Genomic DNA, 19921 nt, shown 5'->3' with positions numbered 1-19921 from the left:
AAAGAATGCGTGTGGAGCAGAAGATCCGAGGACTTTATTTCCGTTCACCATCCCTCCTCCTCGATCCAAACATTGATATAAAAGAATAGAAACAAAAAAATCAGGCCATGAGATTAACAACTAGCCCCCCTCCCCCACAATCACTCCCAAATCAGGACACACAATTGACATTTATCCCTGACTTCTCGTGCTGTCCCTTTTGTCTAGGGCTCGGGTCTTCCCTGAAGCCTTCTTCACCAACAGGTGGGAGAGAGGTAGACCTTGGAGAAGCCTGTGTGGCAGCTTGGTCCCCTGTGAACAGGTGGGGGTGGGAGACAAGCGCTAGGCTGCCATAACTCTTCTCTCTTCCAACCTTCTTCATGGTTCCACTTAGCATCCCAGACCCACCCAACTGTGGTCCCACTGGGCTGGTCAACCCCACCTCTAGAGCCAAATCTTGAAGATCTTTAAGCCAAAGTCACCATTTCCCTAGGATACAACTCCTTCCTCTGGCAGATATCCGAGGTCAGGGCCCCCAACCTCCAGACCCCTAACCTGAAGGGCTTAGGACTTTGGGGCTGGAGTGGGGGTGGTTTACCCTGCCTCTCACTCGAGGTGGGCAATCAGCACCATCATGACCACTCCCCCCAGCAGCCCCAACACCTCCAGAAGTGACTGCAATGGTGATGCCTCCCTCAACAGCTCAGGCAAGACCGAAACCGTTGCTACATAGATAAAGCCACCTGCAGTGAATGGCAGAACCCAGCCAGGACCTGTGCCACCTGCAACTTCACTGCCCACTGCCCCTCCTTCGGTTAGGAGGGCAAAGGCTGTGCCTGCCAGTGCCCCTACTGCCGTCAGAAGTTGTAGACGCATCGCCTGGTGGGCAGAAAAGAGAGAGAGAAGCACTCACTAACATCTAGAGGTTATCAGTGGTTTAGACAAGGCTGGAGAGGTATAGGTGTACATGGATACAGTGCATGTCTTTGGAAACCAAAGAGTAGGCAAAAAGGGGGGCATCTAGAATAGACACTTTCCATTCAGATGGCGTATGGACCACAGTTCAAGAAATACTGAGCTACAAGACGAAATAGAACTTTTCATCCCTCATTTATAGAGGTTCGGTTGCCAACAATACTTCAGAGATGCTGAGTTCAGTTCCAGACCACCACGATAAAGTAAATATCACAAAAGTGAATATCATGATAAAGCAAGTTATGTGAATTTTTTCGGCTTCCAGTGCATATAAGTTATATTTACACTATACTGCAATCTAGTAAGTGTGCAGCAGCATTATGTCCACCATATACACAGCTTAATTAAAAATTACTTTATGGAGTTTCTGCTGTGGTACAGTGGGTTAAGAATCTGACTGTAGCAGCTTGGGTCGCCGCAGAGGTAAGGGTTCAATCCCCAGCCTGGGAACTACCATTGCCACGGCCGCAGCCATTAAAGAAAAAAAAAAAAAGAAGGTACTTTATCACTAAAAAATTCTAATCTTCATCTGAGCTTTCAACAAGTTACAATATTTTTGCCGTTATGACATCAAAGATCACTGATCACAGATGAACATACCAAATGAGATAAAAATGAAAAGGTTTGAAATATTGCAAGAATTACCAAACTGTGACACAGAGACATGAAATAAATAAATGCTGATGGAAAAAAATGGTGTCAACAGACTTGTTCAACACAGGGTTGTCACAAATTTGTAAAAAACACAATATCTGTTAAGTACAATAAAGAAGCACAATCAAACTAGGTAGGCCTGTAGTACAACTTGCTTGGAACTAATGGGTGGCAGTCTGAGTTTGGGCTGGATGAGCAGGGGGTAAAGGGCTTGAGACAACCATGTCTGGTACACCAACCTGCTTTTTGCTGCAGCCAGACTGGACCAAGATGGCAAAGTCCCCCACTTCATGGGGCACTTCATGTAGCAGCACAGTCATCGTGGTCAGGATCCCGAGCCCCCGACCTCCTCGAAATGAAGCACCAATAGCTAGACCATCCGTGAAGTTGTGTGCCAGGTCAGCAGCCAGATTCAGATACCCTGACACACGCAAGTCTTGTACAGGAGAAAAGAAAGATGAAACAATCAGAGGCACTCCTCAACCCTAGTCCAAACCCTAGTCAGCCATTATCACATCTCCCCCAAGAGACCACTTCATGCCCAGCCCCAGGGTTTCCAGACACCTGCCATTACCCACAGCCCTTTTCCATGTGACTCGTGATGATGCCCCTTGTCCAAGTGTATGCAACCCTGGCCCTCACCTGACCCTGCTTTTTCCTCTCCAGAATGCTGAGGTCTCACTGGCCCATCTTTGGGCCTTGTGCTCCCTCCTCTTCTCTTCCTCGACCCCCCTGCTTCCTTTTCTTCTTCCTCTGAGCTCTGCTTTTCCTTTGAAGGACACTCTGAGGGGAAAAGAGGAGCTGGTAAAAGTGGGGAACGGAGACCTACCAATATGTCCTCAAAAGAGGAGTTCCCTCCCACCCAGGAGCCATAAAATGAGCAGATTCAGAGGTAGGCAAGATGGTTTTCATTAAAGTTTTTCCTAGGCTCACCCTGTCTTCCATGTCCATGACCTCCATGCGTGTGACCGTGAGCATGTCCATGTCCGTGACTGTGTCCATGTCCTCCTTTCACGTGTCTCACAAATTTCTCCACCACAAGAAAGGCGACAATTCCACTGAGGACCCACAGTCCCACAGACAGAATGGGGCCCTGGCCTGAGGATGGACACATTGAGACATTAAGAGAAATATAGATTCCAGACTCTTCCTCCCCAAGTAGAGGAGAACAGGGAGGGACAGACCTTCCCTAGCACCCCAACCCATTATCTCCATCCTCCCCTTCCTTACCACTGTGGGAATGTCCGTGTCCGGGCTGCTCCAGAGGGTGGTGAGAATGGGGTTCTGGAAGAAGTGGGGGAAAAGGTTAGATAAGGGAACATCCCACACAAAGGGTGTGTGTTGGGGGGACACTAGAAGGTCAGGGATCACAAAGAGGAAAGAACCCTCTCATTCAAAGAATAAAACACTCTAAGATTTGAGGTCACTTACCCAGAGCATGAGGAATGAGGTGCAGGAAGGCATCTCCCAAGAGCCCACCCGAAGCAAAACTCAGCAGGATCTGGAGCAGAGAGCGGTGCCGAGGTGAGTTGGACTCCACCGGGATAAGGAAGAGGACGAAAAATGGAGCTGCAGAGATGAGCACTGTGGCCCCTAGTGCCTAGTGAGGGAAAGTCAGGGGTCAAGAGGTGTGGGACTTCCCAACAATCCAGAACTAGCCCCCCTCTGCCCCATCCCGGGGGACTCACATAGGCCCAGAGAGTGACAGTGTCCAAGTCTTGCTTGATGCCTGCAGCCCCAGATTCCCCATAGCCTCCATGGCTGTGCTCATGGTTATGTCCGTGTCCTGGGTGGTAGAGGCTCTCATGGGAGTCGCCATGAATATGGCCATGGTGCAAATCCTCATGTGAATGTCCATGATGGTGACCGTGGGTATGCCCATGCCAGATGCTCTCATGAGTATGGCCATGGCCATGGCCATGGGCATGGCTGTGTCCATGGTGGAAATCCTCATGTGAATGCCTGTGGCTGTGGCCATGCAAGTCCTCCTGCAGGTCTTCGTACAGGTCGCCATGACCCCCGTGTCCGGCCACTAGCAGCCCCAAGGCTGCCCACGTCAGCAGTCCCACGGCCACCCTGTGGGGGGCCCCCAGGCCTCTGGCCATCACGCTGACCAGAGGGACACAGACAATGACTCCACTTGACCCTCAACTGTATACCTATACAGGGTCCGCTTTACTCCGATAGCGCCCTCTGTCCACGTCTATGGACCGCTTCCCCGTCCCATTCTGTCCCCACCCACATTGTCCCCAAGATTCGTTTTCTTTATCCCGAACCCCTTCCCGGATGTAGGGCCCCCGGGATACCGCTCTAGGCTTTGATCCTCCACTCTTGGACTCTCTGGGCCCTCGTCTCTATGGCCCACTAGTTGAGAAAAAAGGCTTGGAAAGGACAGCAGAGAAAAGCGGGCTATTCTCACCGGCTCCGGGATCCTCTCCTTTCCCGGTTTGCTCGGACGTGGCAGTCCCACCTCCAGCTCCCGCGAGAACAGGGAATTCGGTTCTACCTTGGTCCCAATACTTTACCAATATGGCCGCATCCCGGCAGCTATGAAGCGCGCCTGTCCTGGCGCGCACGCGCGAGTGTGGAGGTTATTTGAGGGGATGCTGGGCGAGGCCGCTTAACAGGCGGGAGGAGACCGCCTCCTCGGTTTCCAACTAGACGAGGGGGCGGGAACTAGCGCGGAGACTTCCCGTCTATACCAAGATGGCTGCCACATCGGCGCTGTCATTTGGGTACAGAGCAGAGCGAAGCGCTTAATTTGACTCGGTTCAGGCCAAAGTCTTTTTCTCTGGGGCTTCCTCGTGCTTGCCGAATTCCCCGATCAGTTCTTGAGAATCCCTGGTACCCTCTCGGCATCCCTACACTCAGCCAGGAATCATGTCTTGGGCGGCTCGCCCGCCCTTCCTCCCCCAGCGGCATGCCGCAGGGCAGTGTGGGCCGGTGGGGGTGCGAAAAGAAATGCATTGTGGGGTCGCGTCCCGGTGGCGGCGGCGACGGCCCTGGCTGGATCCCGCAGCGGCGGCGGCGGCAGCGACAGCCGGAGAACAACAAACCCCGGAGCCGGAGCCGGGGCAGGCTGGACGGGACGGGATGGGCGACAGCGGGCGGGGTGAGTGTCCTAACAGACGGACAGGCAAGGCAGTGACCGCGTTATCAGCAGCCCCTACCCCCCCTCCCCTGATGCTCTTTACCAGGTGCTCCCGCCCCCTTGTTTGTAAACACGCGTCCCCTCCCTCCCGAGGGCCTTAGCGCCCTCCCCCCGGGGCGGGGCGGGGAAGGGGAGCTTCCGCCGTCCGAGGGGTGGCCGCTTGAGGCCTTACACTCCTGAGATCCCAGGAGTGGGACAGTAGACCTTGAGCTTGAGGATTCTGGACGTTTGAAGGCAGATTCTGCGTCCTAGGAGGGGTCTCTTCCGCCTGTCTCTTTTCCCTGCTTGGTTTGGCTACAAGCTGGGAATGGAGGTGCTGACTGGTCCACACCACGTGCTGCCCCACCCACACGAGATGCCCCAGGCCTGGGGTGACCAAATGCATTGCTTGGAACGTGCCTCACCTGAACTGTCCTCTTCTTTGGCAACCCCCTCCTCTCACCACAGTTAGGAGTTAAGCCGTTGTTTGACAGCAGGGTACCTCTGAACTTAGGAAGGGGTGGGTGGGGTGGGGTGGGGTGGGGGTGCGGTGGGGGATCAGAGAAAGAATTAAAAGTCTCCGGTTGGATGATAGAAGACTCATTTTCTCTTTTTGTCTCTCCTGTCTGTGTGTCTGCCTGTGTGTACCCCTCCCCAGACTCCCGAAGCCCAGATAGTTCCTCCCCAAATCCCCTTCCCCAGGGGGCCGCTCCCCCCTCTCCTCCTGGGCCACCCCTACCACCTTCAGCAGCTGCATCCCTTGGAGGCTCTGGGGCCCCACCCCCACCCCCGATGCCACCCCCCCCACTGGGCTCCCCCTTTCCGGTCATCAGCTCTTCCATGGGGTCCCCTGGTCTGCCCCCTCCAGCTCCCCCAGGATTCTCCGGGCCTGTCAGCAGTCCCCAGGTGAGAGGTTGTGACCCACTTCCTGACTCTCCACTTTCATTTCCTGTTTTCCTGTGACCCCACATCCTTGAGTGAACTTCCCCATGGCCCCTTGACCTGCCAGGCCTGAAGTCCTTTCGAGACCCCTTGCCCTTCCTGAAGTGACTGGTCATTCAGTACACGCCTCCTCCCCGACCCTATAAAAGAACCCAGGTGTTCTTGATGTCCCTTTCCATCTATTAGTGATTTTTTTTTTTTTTGCCCTTTTTGTTCCAGCTGCCCTTCTGAGATACAAGCCCTCGGGGCCATTGTGTTGCACAATTTCAGGGGGACCTTTATGTCTCATCCTCTTTGGGGTTGTGCTCATTGGGGGTGGCCCTTCATGGGCACTGCAGTGTCAATAATGCCCTTTGTAGTGTGCAATGCAGGGCCCTGCCTACTGGTAGGGAGTGATTTCTGTCACCTCTGAAAAATTATCCTTCCCAATGAGTCTTCCTGTGACTTCCCTATTTCCCCCATCCCAGATTAACTCAACAGTGTCGCTCCCTGGGGGTGGGTCTGGCCCCCCTGAAGATGTGAAGCCACCAGTCTTAGGGGTCCGGGGCCTGCACTGTCCACCCCCTCCAGGTGGCCCTGGGGCTGGCAAACGGCTATGTGCAATCTGCGGGGACCGAAGCTCAGGTATGAGACTCAGAGGACCAGCAGGGAGGAAGAAAGAGTGTTCCATATACCATCACCTGTGGGATTCCCAGGGGCCACTGAGGTTGCGTTAGAGCAAGTGAGCTGGGGAGCTCTGATGAGAGCTAAGGAACCTGCAGCTCAGATTTGGGATGTGGAGTGGTCAGAGGGAGGAGGGGGCTGGTGTAGGGTTTTGAACATAAGAAGAGTGAGGCTGGATCATCCCTCACATCCTGGTTCCCCGTCTCTCTACTTGGCAAACAAAGAGCAGACTTAAACTAGATTTGCTGGGGGGAGGGTGGCAAGCATGTTTGTGGCGCAGGGTCTACACACAGTCTTATTGCTCTTCCTCTCCCATTGTAGGCAAACACTACGGGGTTTACAGCTGTGAGGGCTGCAAAGGCTTCTTCAAGCGCACCATCCGTAAGGACCTGACCTACTCGTGCCGGGACAACAAGGACTGCACGGTGGACAAGCGCCAGCGGAACCGCTGTCAGTACTGCCGCTATCAGAAGTGCCTGGCCACAGGCATGAAGCGGGAGGGTAAGGGCCTCCTCACGTAGGCCTCCCAGTCTGCCCGGTGGGAGAGGAGGCAGGAGGGGGAGGGAAGACCTCAGCACAGACTGTACCTCAGGAAGGCCGGACTCTTCTTTCTCTCCTCCAGAGGGCGGTGTTTGATTTCTCTCTGCTCCCCTCTTCAGCTCTCCTCCCTGGGACCCTGGTCTGGTCCCTTGAGTTTCCTTCTTAATGCTTCTGCCCCTGTGACCTGCACCTCCAGCGCCTCCCTGGTCTGGTGCTAGGCTAGGATCACTTCTCCTTCCCCACCTCGCTCACCTTCTCCAACCTAAAGAGTTGTTCCTCTCTGACCCAGGGCATCCACTCTGGTCTCCATCTCCCTGTTCCCTGTGTTCTCTCCTGCAAACTCTAGGATTCTGCCCTCTTAAGCTACAGCCTTTACTGAAGACGTCAGGGCTTCTTTCCCTCTTTTAAATCTCTAGCTTATCTTCTGAAGTCTGATTCTGGAATTCTTTTTTTTTTCTTTTTTTGTCTTTTTTGTTGTTGTTTTGTTTTGTTTTTTAGGGCCACACCTGTGGCATATGGAGGCTCCCAGGCTAGGGGTCCAATCAGAACTGTAGCCACTGGCCTACGTCAGAGCCACAGCAATGTGGGATCCAAGCCGCGTCTGCAACCTACACCACAGCTCACAGCAACGCCAGATCCTTAACCCACTGAGCGAGGCCAGGGATTGAACCCACATCTTCATGGATACCAGTCAGATTCGATTCCACTGCGCCGCAATGGGAACTCCAAATTCATTATCTTTAAAAATGGGGACAGAACATTGTAAATCAACTATAATAGAAAAAATAAAAATCTTTTAAAAAAATAAGAAAGACCAGAAAACAAAGAAAAATATAAAAATGGGGAGAAGCGCCCACAGGGTTGTTATAATAATTGAGTGAATGTTAATGTGTGCCTAGTTTGTTTCTTAGTGTGAAGTAGACCCTCAATTTAAATGTTAGGTTTCTCCCTTATTCCTGTACCCACCCTTTTACTTCTCCTTCTTGGTTTATTTATCTGTCCTTTTATGATGCTTGCTTCTAGACTGCCCCACGTTTGCTGTTGTTTCAAGTGACTTTTGCAATTTCTATAAATATCTCCTAAAGGCCATGAGACCTTGATAAGGCCCTAAGGACGTTTTGGAATCTCCTCATAACTGGCTGCTGACTTTCCACTTTTTTCTCCTTCCTTCTTCCCCCGCAGCGGTACAGGAGGAGCGCCAGCGAGGGAAGGACAAGGACGGGGATGGGGAGGGGGCTGGGGGAGCCCCTGAGGAGATGCCCGTGGACAGGATCCTGGAGGCAGAGCTTGCCGTGGAGCAGAAGAGTGACCAGGGCGTTGAGGGTCCTGGGGGAACCGGGGGTAGCGGCAGCAGCGTGAGTGGTGGAGTCAGTCTACTCTTCCTCCTGATGGGGTGGGGGGGCCGGGTCTAGGTCCACTCTCTCTCCCCCTCCCCCGCCTTCCCTTTACAACCCACTTAACACTGCCCGGGACTGGAAGTGCTCCAAGCAGGGTCTCTCAAACCTCCCAGGTGGGTGTGGTAGCGTCCTCTGTCCCCGATCCCCAGACAACCCACTTGCAGAACCACAGGCAAGTCCCAGATAAATCACTGTTTTCATGAATGCCAGAGAGAAGGACTTGCTTCAGATGGGGCTCATAAGGAGCGGGTGTCAACAGCCTCTTAAGTGGGGGGCTCCCAGTGTACTTGCAAACTTTCCGTGACTCTCACCCCTCATCCCCCGCAGCCGAATGACCCTGTGACTAACATCTGTCAGGCAGCTGACAAACAGCTCTTCACACTTGTTGAGTGGGCGAAGAGGATCCCACACTTCTCCTCCTTGCCTCTGGATGACCAGGTCATACTGCTACGGGCAGGTCAGTGGCCTTGGACCCCTTGGACCTCTTGTCCTTTGACCCCTCTCAGACCTCCCGACCTTCAGAGACTCCAGTGGCCTTACCTTGCCGATTCGGGGAGCCGATCTCATTGACCTTGCCACCTCCTCTTCTCTTCCCCTGATATGCTTTGAATCCCACCGCCTGATCCCCGGCTCCTGACCCTCGCTGCCCCCCACCCAGGCTGGAACGAGCTCCTCATTGCCTCCTTCTCTCACCGGTCCATTGACGTCCGGGATGGCATCCTCCTCGCCACAGGTCTTCATGTGCACCGCAACTCAGCCCATTCGGCAGGCGTGGGAGCCATCTTTGACCGGTCAGTGGCCCTCGGCTAGGCTGGCCTCTAGGTAGAGGGGGTGGGGCTATAGGCTGGTCCGTGTCCAAGGCTGGCTGAGCTGTGACCTTTGAGTGACCTGCAGGTCCCTCTCCAGGGTGCTGACAGAGCTAGTGTCCAAAATGCGTGACATGAGGATGGACAAGACAGAACTTGGCTGCCTGAGGGCAATCATTCTGTTCAATCCAGGTAAGAGGAAGATCACCCCTGTCTCTCAAGACCAAGGCAGCCTTGGAGCCTCCTCTTCTTCGGAGACTCCTAAGTTACCCAGCTATCCCCCTCAGTAAGACCCTCTACCTCGAAAGCTCCCAGCTGACAAGAAACCCCCGTCCCCACTGATAAGATTCTCTTTCTGACCCCATCCCACAAACCCACTGCGCCCTGCCTCCCTTGCCAGGCGTCTGCTGAAGGGCATGTAGGTGGGGCCCAAAAAGGGACATCAGGTGGGTCACAGGACCATGTTTGTCCTGATCTGATTTGTCTTCCTTTCTCTTCCCCTGCCATCCCAGATGCCAAGGGCCTCTCCAACCCCAGTGAGGTTGAGGTCCTGCGGGAGAAAGTGTACGCGTCACTGGAGACCTATTGCAAACAGAAGTACCCTGAGCAGCAGGGACGGTGAGAAGCAGCTGTGGGTCTGAGGGGTTGTGAGAACTGAGGCTCCCGCAGGACCTGGGGTGGGTGGGTGGGGCATAACGGTATGTTCAGGGCCCAAGTGCCTCCAGCTCTCACTCCGCTTCTCCCCTCCCCTCCTCAGGTTCGCCAAGCTGCTGCTGCGTCTTCCTGCTCTCAGGTCCATCGGCCTTAAGTGTCTAGAGCATCTGTTTTTCTTCAAGCTCATTGGCGACACCCCCATCGACACCTTCCTCATGGAGATGCTTGAGGCTCCCCACCAGCTGGCCTGAGCCCACACCCAGATGTGGTGTTCCTCACGCTTGAGGAGGGCACATCAGAGAGGGACTCCGAGCGTTGGGGCAGGGTGGGGAGGGGCGGTGTTCCCAGGATCTGGTGGGGTGAGCAGTACAGGGCAGAACCGAGACCTCCACATGGGGTGGTGGGTCTGTAAATCCTCCAAGGGTTTACTTGACATCCCAAGCCAGAGAGCACCCCCCATCACTGCGAGGGCTGGACCTGGCCCTGCAGTGGCCTCAAGTCTCTGCATTCGTCTGGGTCTGCCATGCTTTGGGGTACTTTCTCATCCCCTGCCTGAAAAGACCTCTCCTTCCCCCAGCACAAAGCACTGGTCGTGCTCCCAGGACCTTGCTTCCTTCCCATCTTGCCTCACTTAGCCCCCCATCTGAAGAGAGGAAATGGGAACTCCCCCAGAGATGGATATTGGGGGGCAGGCCCCCCAGACTGATGGACATGGGAGTAAGGCTCTGACAGGCCTTCCTCTAACCAAGCCTGGCAGATGGGGGCTACTCTGGAAGAAGGGGAGGGGGGTGCTGCTGTTGTCTCCTGTCCAGAGTCCCCTCTCACACTTCACCTCCTTCTGCAGTCAGACTGAAAAATAAAAAGGTGGTGGTGGTTAAGGGGAGGGTGGAGATGTAGGAACCCATCTGCTATTTTTAATTTCCTCTGAGGATAGAGACTTGCAGTTAGACTCAAAGAAGTACTGTACTTTCCCAGGTTGACTAAGAAATGCCAGTGGTGGAGGTGGTATTTGGGAAAGGCAGGGCCCTGAGATGTCTGTCCCTGGGGCTCTTCAGCACTGGCCTTCCCCCCCAGCCCCTCCTGTCTAACTTGAGGAAGGGGCCTGGGCTGTGATGGCAGGGAAGGGGTGCTCCGGTGAGTAGTCCTCACGCCCTAACCGTCACAGCTCTGCCCCCAGCCCTGGGCGCACACAGTGTAGGCCGGGAACACAGGGTCCTGGCCTGAGACTTGAGGGGGGTTGGCCCGCCAGCAGAGACGGGCTGCAGGGGCTGCATGATTTTTGCCCTGCAGCTCTTCTCTCCGGGGTTCCTTTCCCCTCTCTTTCACTCACTTAAAGTCGCTTTCAAATTAAAATCGCTGTTTTCTGGACTGAGGCGTCTGTATTGGGGTTGGGGGCTAGCGCTGCCTCGGGCCGCGTGGTGGGGTGGCGAGTATCCGGTCCGAGCTTCGAAGGGCTCCCTTCACACCGCCGAAGTTCCCTGGGGCCTGAGAGGCGGGCGCAGGGTGGGGGACACAAGGCGCGCTTTGTCGCGGAGGGGGGGAAAGGATGTGCCAGGCCGGGGGCGGGGCCGGCCGGAGGAGGAAGGGGGGCGGCGGACTCTCAAAGGCGCCTTGTTCGCTTGCGCCCTCCAAGCGCCAGCGGGCGGCGGCGCCTCAGCTCGCTCTGGTCTTCCCTCCAGCCGCGCCGCGGGCTCCGGGCAGACCCGGCGCCGTGCCCGTTCGTGGGGGCGCACTGGGCGCTGAGCGCCCGGCCTCCTCAGGCGTTGCCCGCCTGGAGGCGGCCTCTCGTCCCCGAGTGACCCCCATGTCCCCGGACTCTGCCAACCAGCGTCGACGGCCCCCTCACCTCTCCACTGGCTGCCTTTCCACCTGGGCTCCCGGGCGCCCTTGCGTCGTTCCCCCTTTCATCTCCTGGGACCTGATTAGCCTGTTTGTGGGTCTCTGACCGCCCGCCACCCCCACCCCACCGCGCTCCCCGCGACCGTCGAGTTGCAGGTCTCTTCCAGTCTCTATCTATAGCCTTGTCTATAAATACCCCGCCTCGGGCCCGCTCTGTAATTACCCCGGGCGGGGCGAGGGGAAATAATTATGGAGACTTGATGGGGTGAGGGGAGGTAGCGACCCCCAGGCCCGCCTCTCCCCTCCCACTGTGCCCTAAATCCCGCCCAGGACTCTGCTCTAAGGGGGCTCTGGGCCCCCAAGGGGGAGGAACGGGGAGGGAGGTTGTGACTGAACGTCTCGGTCCCCCCAAAAGCGAAGGAGACTGGGGAAGAGCTATTGGGGTTCCCGAAAAGAGAATCCTAGGCTTCAGACCACTGAGTGCCTGCAAGAAGCAGAGAGGGCGGTCCGAGGGTCAGCGAGGGAGGGTTCCCGTTCGCACCCCGCACCACCGCCACCACCAGGTGGAGATTGAGGGTGGGGTTTCTCTTCGGTGCCTGTGGGCGGGAGGTTGGAGGAGGAGGCTGGGCCGGGGGCGGGAGCGGGGTGGGGGCTCTGGGCCGCTGGGGTGGCCGGGGACACACAGGAGCGGCGGCCACCGAGGAGGGAGCAGCGCCGGAGCCCCGACGGCGCCTCGCTGCATGGAGCTGAGCGACTGAGAGCTGTCGCCACCCGACAGCTTCTGACTTCTTTCGGGACCCCGGCGTCCAAGCCCGCTCACCCTCTCTTGTCAGCCTCGGGGCGTTCAACGGCTCCGGCGGCCCCTGGGTCCCTGGGACCTGGCGTTCCGGGCGCTAGCCATGGAGCGGTGCAGCCGCTGCCATCGCCTCCTCCTGCTTGTACCGCTGGTGCTTGGGCTGAGCGCGGCCCCGGCCTGGGCAGGTAAGGGGAGTCCCAACCCCTGGGTCATCCGAATCAGGCTGGAGCTCCACATACCTCTGGACAGGGGACAGCTGATGCCTGAGGAGTGAGGGTAGCGTCGGAGTCAGAGAATGGGATTTGAGGGTCAAGAGTCTGGGCTGGAGGGCAAGACACCTGGGTTCCTTGGAGCCAGAGTGGGGATCTCTTTCCCTCCCTGAAGTGATTAAGGGAAGGCAGATAAAGCTGAATGGTGGAGGATCAATCACCTGAGCGGGGTGAGTGGGGCTGGATGCTGGGGTCCTCCAGCAGGGTCTGAGTGGTCCAGCCTGTGCTGGAGTCAGGGCTAGATGCCAGTGTCGATGGGTGAAGTTTACATATTTGTTTTCTGGTCTTTCTGTCTGCATCTCTGAGCTTGAGAGGGGAGCATCCTTGGGTCAGAACAGAGAAGGAAGGGATGCCTGGACCATTTGTCCCACTGGCTTCCCCAACAGGATCCCCTTCCCCCCTCCCTGTGCCCTCGACGCTGCCACGCGGCTGGCTCTGGGGAGCATTGGGGCTGGCTGCCAGCAGGACGGCCGCTGGACAGGCCAGGATCAGGTGTCTGAGGCAGGAGCCAACTCTTTGCATTCCTGCCCCACCCCTCCCCCTCCGGCCAGCCAGGCTCCCCTTGGGACCCGGGCATCCACCATCCCAGTCTTTTCCTTCTTTTTCCCAGGATCCAGAAGTCCTAGCTCCTAGCAAAGGGGATTTGACATCACAGAGGAGTCTGGGAGTACCTGGGTACTAGGCAGGCTGGAACAAGTCCACCAACCCCTGGAAACACTGGGGGGGGGGGTGATTTGCATATAATTTGAATATTCATTTCTTCTCTGCTCAGGAGAGAAAATGGTCAGAAAGCCACATAAAGGATTTAGATTCGATTACAGAAGGAAGACCTTTCAAGATAGGAGGAGCATGAAGCTTAGAGACAGAAAAGTGAAGCGTGGGATGTCTGAGGACTCCAGGAATCTTTTTTAGGGAGAAAAGCGCTCCTTTAACATGGAGGCAGGGAGATGGCTGAGATGTTATTTGGGTGCTGAGTGGGTAGAGTCGGTCTCTGTGGGGAAATGAGTTAGTGTGGGATTCATGAGAGGAAAGGATGGGGCCTTTGAGGGGCCAGAGGTAGAACGATGAGGGTGACAGGGCCACCAGTGGGGACACTGAGACGGACTGAGGCCAGTGACAGTGGGGCACATACATGGCTTGAAGTGGAAGATGAGTGGGCAGACCTACGGGTAGTCATCTATAGGATGGAACTGCACTTTCCTGGGGTTTGGTGGAGGTGGGGGCCTCTGAGGTCTCCTTGGCCTGGGGTCTCTGTGAGTCTCTGTGTCTCTGTCTCACTTACCCTTCGTCTCTCAAAGCAGTCCTTGTGTGTTGGTGTTTGCAGAGCTGCCACACACGGGGGCCAGGCTAGGGCAGGGAGGTGGGAGGGGGCAAGGCCGTGGTTTCCCGGCTTCTGGACTCAAAGGGCCTTTTCTCTGCCTGCCCGCCCCACCTCACCCACCCCACCCAGCTCTGCTCTCCTGATCACTCCGGCCCCTGCCCTGCCCCACACTTCTATGAAAGTTTTGCTGGAACTTTCTTGGGGATGTCTCCAGTCTGGAGCTGATGGTGTGAGAAGTATGTGTCCTGGGGAGAAGGTGAGGGAGAGGTGACCCTCGGCAGCTGAGTTCTGCGTGCACAGCGCTAGTGGCCTGAGTCGTCTTTGGATCCTGGGAGGTGGGGGTGGGGTGGGGCAGGGTCGCAGTTCCAGGTGTGGGGAGCTTGCCTGGATTTTGGGCAAGGACTCTGATGGGATCCACAGATGTGTGGCTTAGGGCCCTGGACCTGCTCCGGCTCCGCGTGGCAGCTGAGCTCCCCTCTCGCCCCCGCCCTCCTAACCCATCTCCCAAGCCCGGGACCCAGGCCGCTGGTGTGACTCTTTCTTGTATCTCCTTCCCCTCCATCGTCCCCACCTCCCCAAATGGGAAGAGCAACAGCTTGAAGCCTTCTCCCCATAGAGCTGCCTCTCTGCTCCCTCCTGGTGGCCCCCCTGCACCTCCCGTGCCCAGGATGATCGTTTGCCCAGATGTTGTTTATGCTGGAGACTCGGGACAGAGGCCAGAGACTAAAAGATACGGAAGGGGAGTAAGAGAGAGAAAAGGAAAGATGTGTCAGGGAAATGAAGGAAGACAGAAGAGACGGGAGAGAGAAGGACCAACAGATACAGAGCCAGAGGAATGGGGAGGCAGGTGGAGAGATGAGAGCGAGACTAAGAGAGAATATAGACAGATTCATAGGCTGAAAGATGGAGAGAGGGAGAGAGGCTGGGAGGAAGGGGTCGAGGGTGGCCCCAGCCAAGTCCAGGGTCAGCCCTGCCTTTTTCCAGGTGACTTTCGTTTCCCATCCATTCGGGCCCGTTCAAGAGCAAGTAAGGGAGAGGTAACTTATCTTCTAGGGAGTTTGAGCCCAAGGAAGCTGAGCCCTAGGCCCCAGGTGTCCCCTCTTTGGGCCCTCCTGAGACAGCGTCCCTCCCCTTGACCTACGTGGACTCCTCCAGGTGCATCGCCCGTGGATGTGCTTCGGGCCCTGAGGTTCCCCTCCCTCCCTGATGGCGTCCGGAGGACGAGGGGCGTCTGTCCTGCTGATGTGGCCTACCGAGTGTCTCGCCCTGCCCAGCTCAGTGCACCCACCCGCCAGCTCTTCCCAGGTATGGGTAGTGTGCTGGAGTAATGAGAGCTGGGGGCAGAGGGCGGGGGGGTTCAGGCTGGGATCAGACACCAGAAGGAAAGGGCTTTACAGCTCGCTTTGCCTCTCATTCCACCTGTGTGTGTCTCTCTCTTGGGTACCAGGAGGCTTTCCCAAAGATTTCTCTCTATTGACTGCTGTCCGGACCCGCCCTGGCCTCCAGGCTCCGCTCCTGACTCTCTATAGTGCCCAGGGTGTCCGACAGCTGGGCCTGGAGCTCGGCCGACCCGTCCGTTTCCTGTATGAGGACCAGACAGGACGGCCTCAGCCCCTGGCTCAGCCCGTCTTCCGAGGCCTCAGCCTAGCAGATGGCAAGTAAGTCAATTTGCTCCTCTGGGCTGTCTGGCCTATTCTTTCAGGAGTTCCCTTCTGGTCCCCCGCCCCTGGAACCCCCACTCCCTAATCTAGGAAACCCTGCCCGCCCTTTGGGCCACAACTCACTTACCTGCTGCCCAAACTCCAGTCACTTCTAGCACAGAGTTTGGGCTTTAGAGTTTAAATGCTTGCAGATAGCTTGTGCCTCGGGCAACTTATTGACTTTTTGGAGCCACAGTTTCTATGTCTAAAAAGTATGGATAATGGACAGGTGAGCATCCGATGGGGAAATGATTGCATCATGCCTGGTGCCTTGGAAGCACGCGGTGAATGGGGGCTGCTGTGGTTACTCCCCTTGTTATCAGTGATTTGTTAGCCCTTCCATCAGCTGCTCCCCAGCCCTCCTGACTTGCCCCACTTCAGTCAGTCATTTGAACCTCTCCCCCCACATGACCAGGTGGCACCGCGTAGCTGTGGCTGTGAAGGGCCAGTCTGTCACCCTCATCCTTGACTGCAAGAAGCGTGTCACCCGGCCCCTCCCCCGAAGTGCTCGTCCAGTGTTGGACACCCATGGAGTGATCATCTTTGGTGCTCGTATCCTGGATGAAGAAGTCTTTGAGGTAACCAGTGCTCTCAGGGAAAGGCAGGATTGCGGGGGGTCCTGTATCTTGTGTCCACGCCCTTGCTGACCTCAGGACTCCATCCGCCTATGTCCTGACCCTTCACTTTTCCTCTCATAAATTTATGTTTCCGTCTCCTATTTTCAGGGCTAAATTTTTTTTTTTTTGTAGGAGAACTAGGTACCCACTTATATGGCAGGATTGTCCACAGTCACTTACTCTGTCGCTTGGTTTTCATTAGTCCCCCCACCCGTCCATCCATCCCTTCAACCATTCACTCACATCTTCCCACCTGCGCAGCCGCTCCTTTAAACCATCCGTCTATTCATCTGTATTTCCGAGCATCCATCCTCTCTAGCCCATCCCCGCATCTATTCACTCCTCCCTCCACCCACCCACCCCGTCTACCCATGCAAGCAGTTCACCCGCCCAGCTCTTCACCCACCTGCTCTCCATCCAAGCCTTTATTTGCTTCCGTCCATCTCCCTACCCACTCTTTCTATCTACTCTGAGCCTCTCATTTTTCTACCCACCCGTCCACCCATACATACATACATACATTCACCATCTGTCAACCGTCCCGCTCAGACAAGCGTTTGAGCCCCTGTTCAGCCAGCCAGCCGGCCAGCTGTCCATTTACCCACCCAGTCAGTCAACATTTTCTGAAAACCTGCTGGCCCAATGCCAGAGGGAACACAGAAGAATACTATAAGGTCTCTTTCATTCCAAGGAGCTACCAAGTCTGCTCTGGAGATGAGTAGTAACCCCAAACTACAAGGCAGTGCAGGGTGTGCTAGGCACCACGTGTAAATGCCATTGGAAATCAGAAGTGGCCTCCCTCCCCTATTGCTAGAGGTCCTGAGAATTCTCATTGTCACTATCAGTGGAAGGCCAAAGCAGCTAAGGTTGGGCCACTGTCTCCAGAAGCCCCTATGAACAGGTTCATGCATGACTACATGGGTGGGGTATAGGCTAAGAGTTGAATTTAGAGTTGGAAGGCTTGAATTCTACTCCTTTTCTTGGGGTGGGGGGGCACACCTGCAGCATATGGAGGCTCCCAGGCTAGGGGTCAAGTCGGAGCTACAGCTGCCAGCCTACGCTACAACCACAGCCACTCCAGATCCAAGCCACATTTGCCATTGAATTTTATGCCTGATTCTACCACTTCGAGTGGCCTTGGGCCAGTCATTGTCTCTTTGAATTTTTATGAACGGACTGTGCTTGGAAAACGGGTCTCAAGATCCTTGTCCTGCTTTCCCAGTTGTTGTGAAGGTTCAATGGGATTATGAGAGAAGGTCCTTTGAAAATGGAGAAGAACTGCGCGCCTGGAGGGTAGATAATGACCTTCTCCAGTCTCACCTCAGATGGGCTCCTACCCCTCGTCCCAGACCATACCCTTTGTCTCCCGGAAGCCCTCTCTGCCTCCCTCCACCGGTGTTCCTTCCTCTTGTATTTGTAGGGTGATGTCCAGGAGCTTGTCATCATTCCGGGGGTGCAAGCTGCCTACGAATCCTGTGAACAGAAGGAGCTGGAGTGTGAGGGGGGTTGGAGGGAGACACCTCCAAAACAACAGTCTCACAGAACCCAGAGATCTCCGAAGCAGCAACCACCGAGACTTCACAGGCCACAAAACCAGGAGCCCCAGCGACAGGTGAGGGAGCTGGGCAAGCTCCAAACTGCAGCACACCCCAGGGAGGGAAGACACGCACACATCTCCCCAGGGGAACTTCCCCCGGTGTCCCAGAGCTCCCCAGCCTACTTTGGCCTCCTGTCCTCCCCTCCCCCGGGCCCCTCCCCAGCCATACCCTCTATTTCCCATCACCCACGCACCCCCAGTCCTCATTCATCAACCTTTTTATTTTCATTTAAAAATAAAAAGAGTCGTTATGAAGAATTCATGGCTGGGAGCTGTGTCCCCTCCTTGTGTCTCCTCCTCTGCTAGTCTTCTTGGAACTATGTCCTTGGATTTTCCATTGAATTAAGAGATTGGGAGATGGCGGGCATGGGGCTGAGGCTTGGGGACAGAAGATGGGAGAGCAGGGGCAGGGAGAGCCAGAACCGGGGAGTAAGCAGAAGTGGTGAGCCCCGGGAGTAGCAGCAGTGGGGAAGGGGTAGAGGGCAGAGGGAGTCCCGAGGGAGGAGTGAAGCTCTGCAGGTGTCGAGGTGGGGGGCCTGCCTCTGGCCCCTGCACTCAGCGGTGTTGGATAAGAGGCTGTGGTGGGGGGACGGGAATGAGGAGACTCAGGTGGAGTCCTGATAGTTAGAGGGACAGATAGGATCTGGGGTCAGTGGTCTGAAGACTGGAGGGTCAATCTCTTAATCATGTCTGCTTCTGTCCCACATGGGGGACCCATTCCCCCCATCTCTCTCCTAATCCCCCTTTCATCCCCAACTCCCAACACCACCTCCTCCCCCCGCCCTCCCCCCCACCCCCTTCCCACCTCCTCCCGCCACCCCTTCCCTAACCCCAGTCCACTGAGTCTCTCTACTATGACTACGAGCCCCCCTATTACGATGAGATGACTACGGGGACGACCCCTGATTATCAGGTAAACTTGAGGGACCCCTTCCTCTCTCCTGTTCCTCCCACCACCCCTTGCAAACATCTATGACACCTTCGTCCCCTCCAAACACGTAGGAAGAGCCACCTTATACAGAGATTAAGGGTGTTTCCTCACTGCCCCCTCCCTCGTGTCTCTCTGCTGCAGCGGCCTCCAAGACCCCACCACAGGGCTCCCCCTTCCCCCAGGGGGCGTCGGACCCCTCCCCGAAAGCCTACCCCACCTGCCAAGAGGTCAGCGGCCCGGCAGGCGTCCCCCTCACCAGACTGGAGGTCCTCTCGAATTGGTGGAGGTCCTGGCCCCGCGCGGAGCCAGCCTCCCCTCTCCCGGCGCCCAGCTCGGCGGGCAGCTCCCCCCCCTGCCCGGGGCCCCCCCAGGACCAGAGGCAGCGGTTACCGGCAGGTAGAACGGGGGCATCCAGATCTCTGCCCCCAAAGCCCTCTGACCTTGGAGATTCACTCTCCCCAAACGGTCCCCCCTCCAAAGGGGCTGCAAGATCTGAGATTTCCTCCACCCCCCAGCACAGACAGACCCTGTCCTCTGGGGGCGGGAGGGGGGGACGAGGTGCTGCTTTGCCTCCCCTTCCACTAACCACTCTCCTTCCTTCTGCCCCCTGCTCCTCTCTTCTCCCTTCCCCTTGGGGTTAGGACCCCACCCCAGGTGGAGAGGAAGGAATTCTGGAGTCAAGCCCCTTGCCACCCCCTGAGGAGGTAACTCCATCCCCCACCCTCACCCCAACTGGGGGTGGTGGGTGTTTGCGACCCACTCCCCTTGCCCCATGTCGGCCGGAGGGCTCTTGGTCGTATCCATTCACAGCCTTCTGTCTTCTGGTCACTCCAGACCTAGCCGTCTGCTTGTCTGTCTCAGTACAGCCATTGTCATTCAGTGTCCACGTCTCCTGCCATTGCTCTGTGATTCTGGAGTCACCTCTTTTCCCTGTTGGTGTCAAATGGTTTTCCTTTGTCACAGTCTGTTCCCAGGAGCCATTTTTCTGTCCAATGCTGTCACTTTTTCTCTTCTCTCTTTCTTTCCATCCCTTTCTTGGGTCGTTCTCTGGACCCTTTTGTCTGTCATGATTTCTATGGACTGTCCGCTCTGTGTCCAGCCCTCCGGCCAC

The 19921-nt window shown here is 56.3% G+C and overlaps 3 protein-coding genes across 7 annotated transcripts; 2 read left to right on the top strand and 1 right to left on the bottom strand.

Moving 5' to 3' along the window:
• Positions 1 to 12: 12 nt before the first annotated feature.
• Positions 13 to 4175, bottom strand: SLC39A7 (solute carrier family 39 member 7). Of its 2 annotated transcripts, XM_047794800.1 has the most exons (8): positions 4028 to 4175; positions 3297 to 3717; positions 3040 to 3208; positions 2839 to 2892; positions 2542 to 2706; positions 2251 to 2391; positions 1848 to 2044; positions 13 to 858 (listed from the first exon to the last, which is right to left on the bottom strand). In XM_047794800.1, exons 2-8 carry the CDS (start codon positions 3711 to 3713, stop codon positions 586 to 588), a joined length of 1416 nt encoding a protein of 471 aa, XP_047650756.1. In that variant the 5' UTR covers positions 3714 to 3717; positions 4028 to 4175; the 3' UTR covers positions 13 to 585. The 2 variants fall into 2 exon arrangements, with proteins under 2 accessions (XP_047650756.1, XP_047650755.1); XM_047794799.1 differs by having other exon boundaries at positions 3297 to 4175.
• A 135-nt stretch (positions 4176 to 4310) lies between these two features.
• RXRB (retinoid X receptor beta) lies at positions 4311 to 11108 on the top strand. Of its 4 annotated transcripts, none has more exons than XM_047794796.1 (10): positions 4311 to 4720; positions 5397 to 5644; positions 6148 to 6304; positions 6665 to 6844; positions 8066 to 8238; positions 8608 to 8737; positions 8939 to 9071; positions 9187 to 9278; positions 9599 to 9704; positions 9844 to 11108. In XM_047794796.1, exons 1-10 carry the CDS (start codon positions 4489 to 4491, stop codon positions 9989 to 9991), a joined length of 1599 nt encoding a protein of 532 aa, XP_047650752.1. In that variant the 5' UTR covers positions 4311 to 4488; the 3' UTR covers positions 9992 to 11108. The 4 variants fall into 4 exon arrangements, with proteins under 4 accessions (XP_047650752.1, XP_047650754.1, XP_047650753.1 ...); XM_047794798.1 differs by having other exon boundaries at positions 4333 to 4720; positions 9014 to 9071; XM_047794797.1 differs by having other exon boundaries at positions 4333 to 4720; positions 9014 to 9071; positions 9175 to 9278.
• Positions 11109 to 12258: 1150 nt separating this feature from the next.
• Positions 12259 to 19650, top strand: LOC125136594 (collagen alpha-2(XI) chain-like). The gene is made up of 8 exons (XM_047797450.1): positions 12259 to 12560; positions 15121 to 15270; positions 15413 to 15623; positions 16081 to 16243; positions 17703 to 17978; positions 18715 to 18792; positions 19452 to 19514; positions 19645 to 19650. The coding sequence occupies exons 1-8, from the start codon at positions 12479 to 12481 to the stop codon at positions 19648 to 19650; spliced, it is 1029 nt and encodes a 342-aa protein (XP_047653406.1). The 5' UTR covers positions 12259 to 12478.
• The last annotated feature ends 271 nt before the right edge of the window (positions 19651 to 19921 follow it).

The sequence above is a fragment of the Phacochoerus africanus genome, chromosome 9, assembly GCF_016906955.1.
Source record: "Phacochoerus africanus isolate WHEZ1 chromosome 9, ROS_Pafr_v1, whole genome shotgun sequence".
In the NCBI taxonomy this organism is placed as follows: domain Eukaryota; kingdom Metazoa; phylum Chordata; class Mammalia; order Artiodactyla; family Suidae; genus Phacochoerus; species Phacochoerus africanus.
The sequence above is the reverse complement of the archived record's forward strand: the minus strand, read 5'-3'. Positions and strand labels throughout refer to the sequence as shown.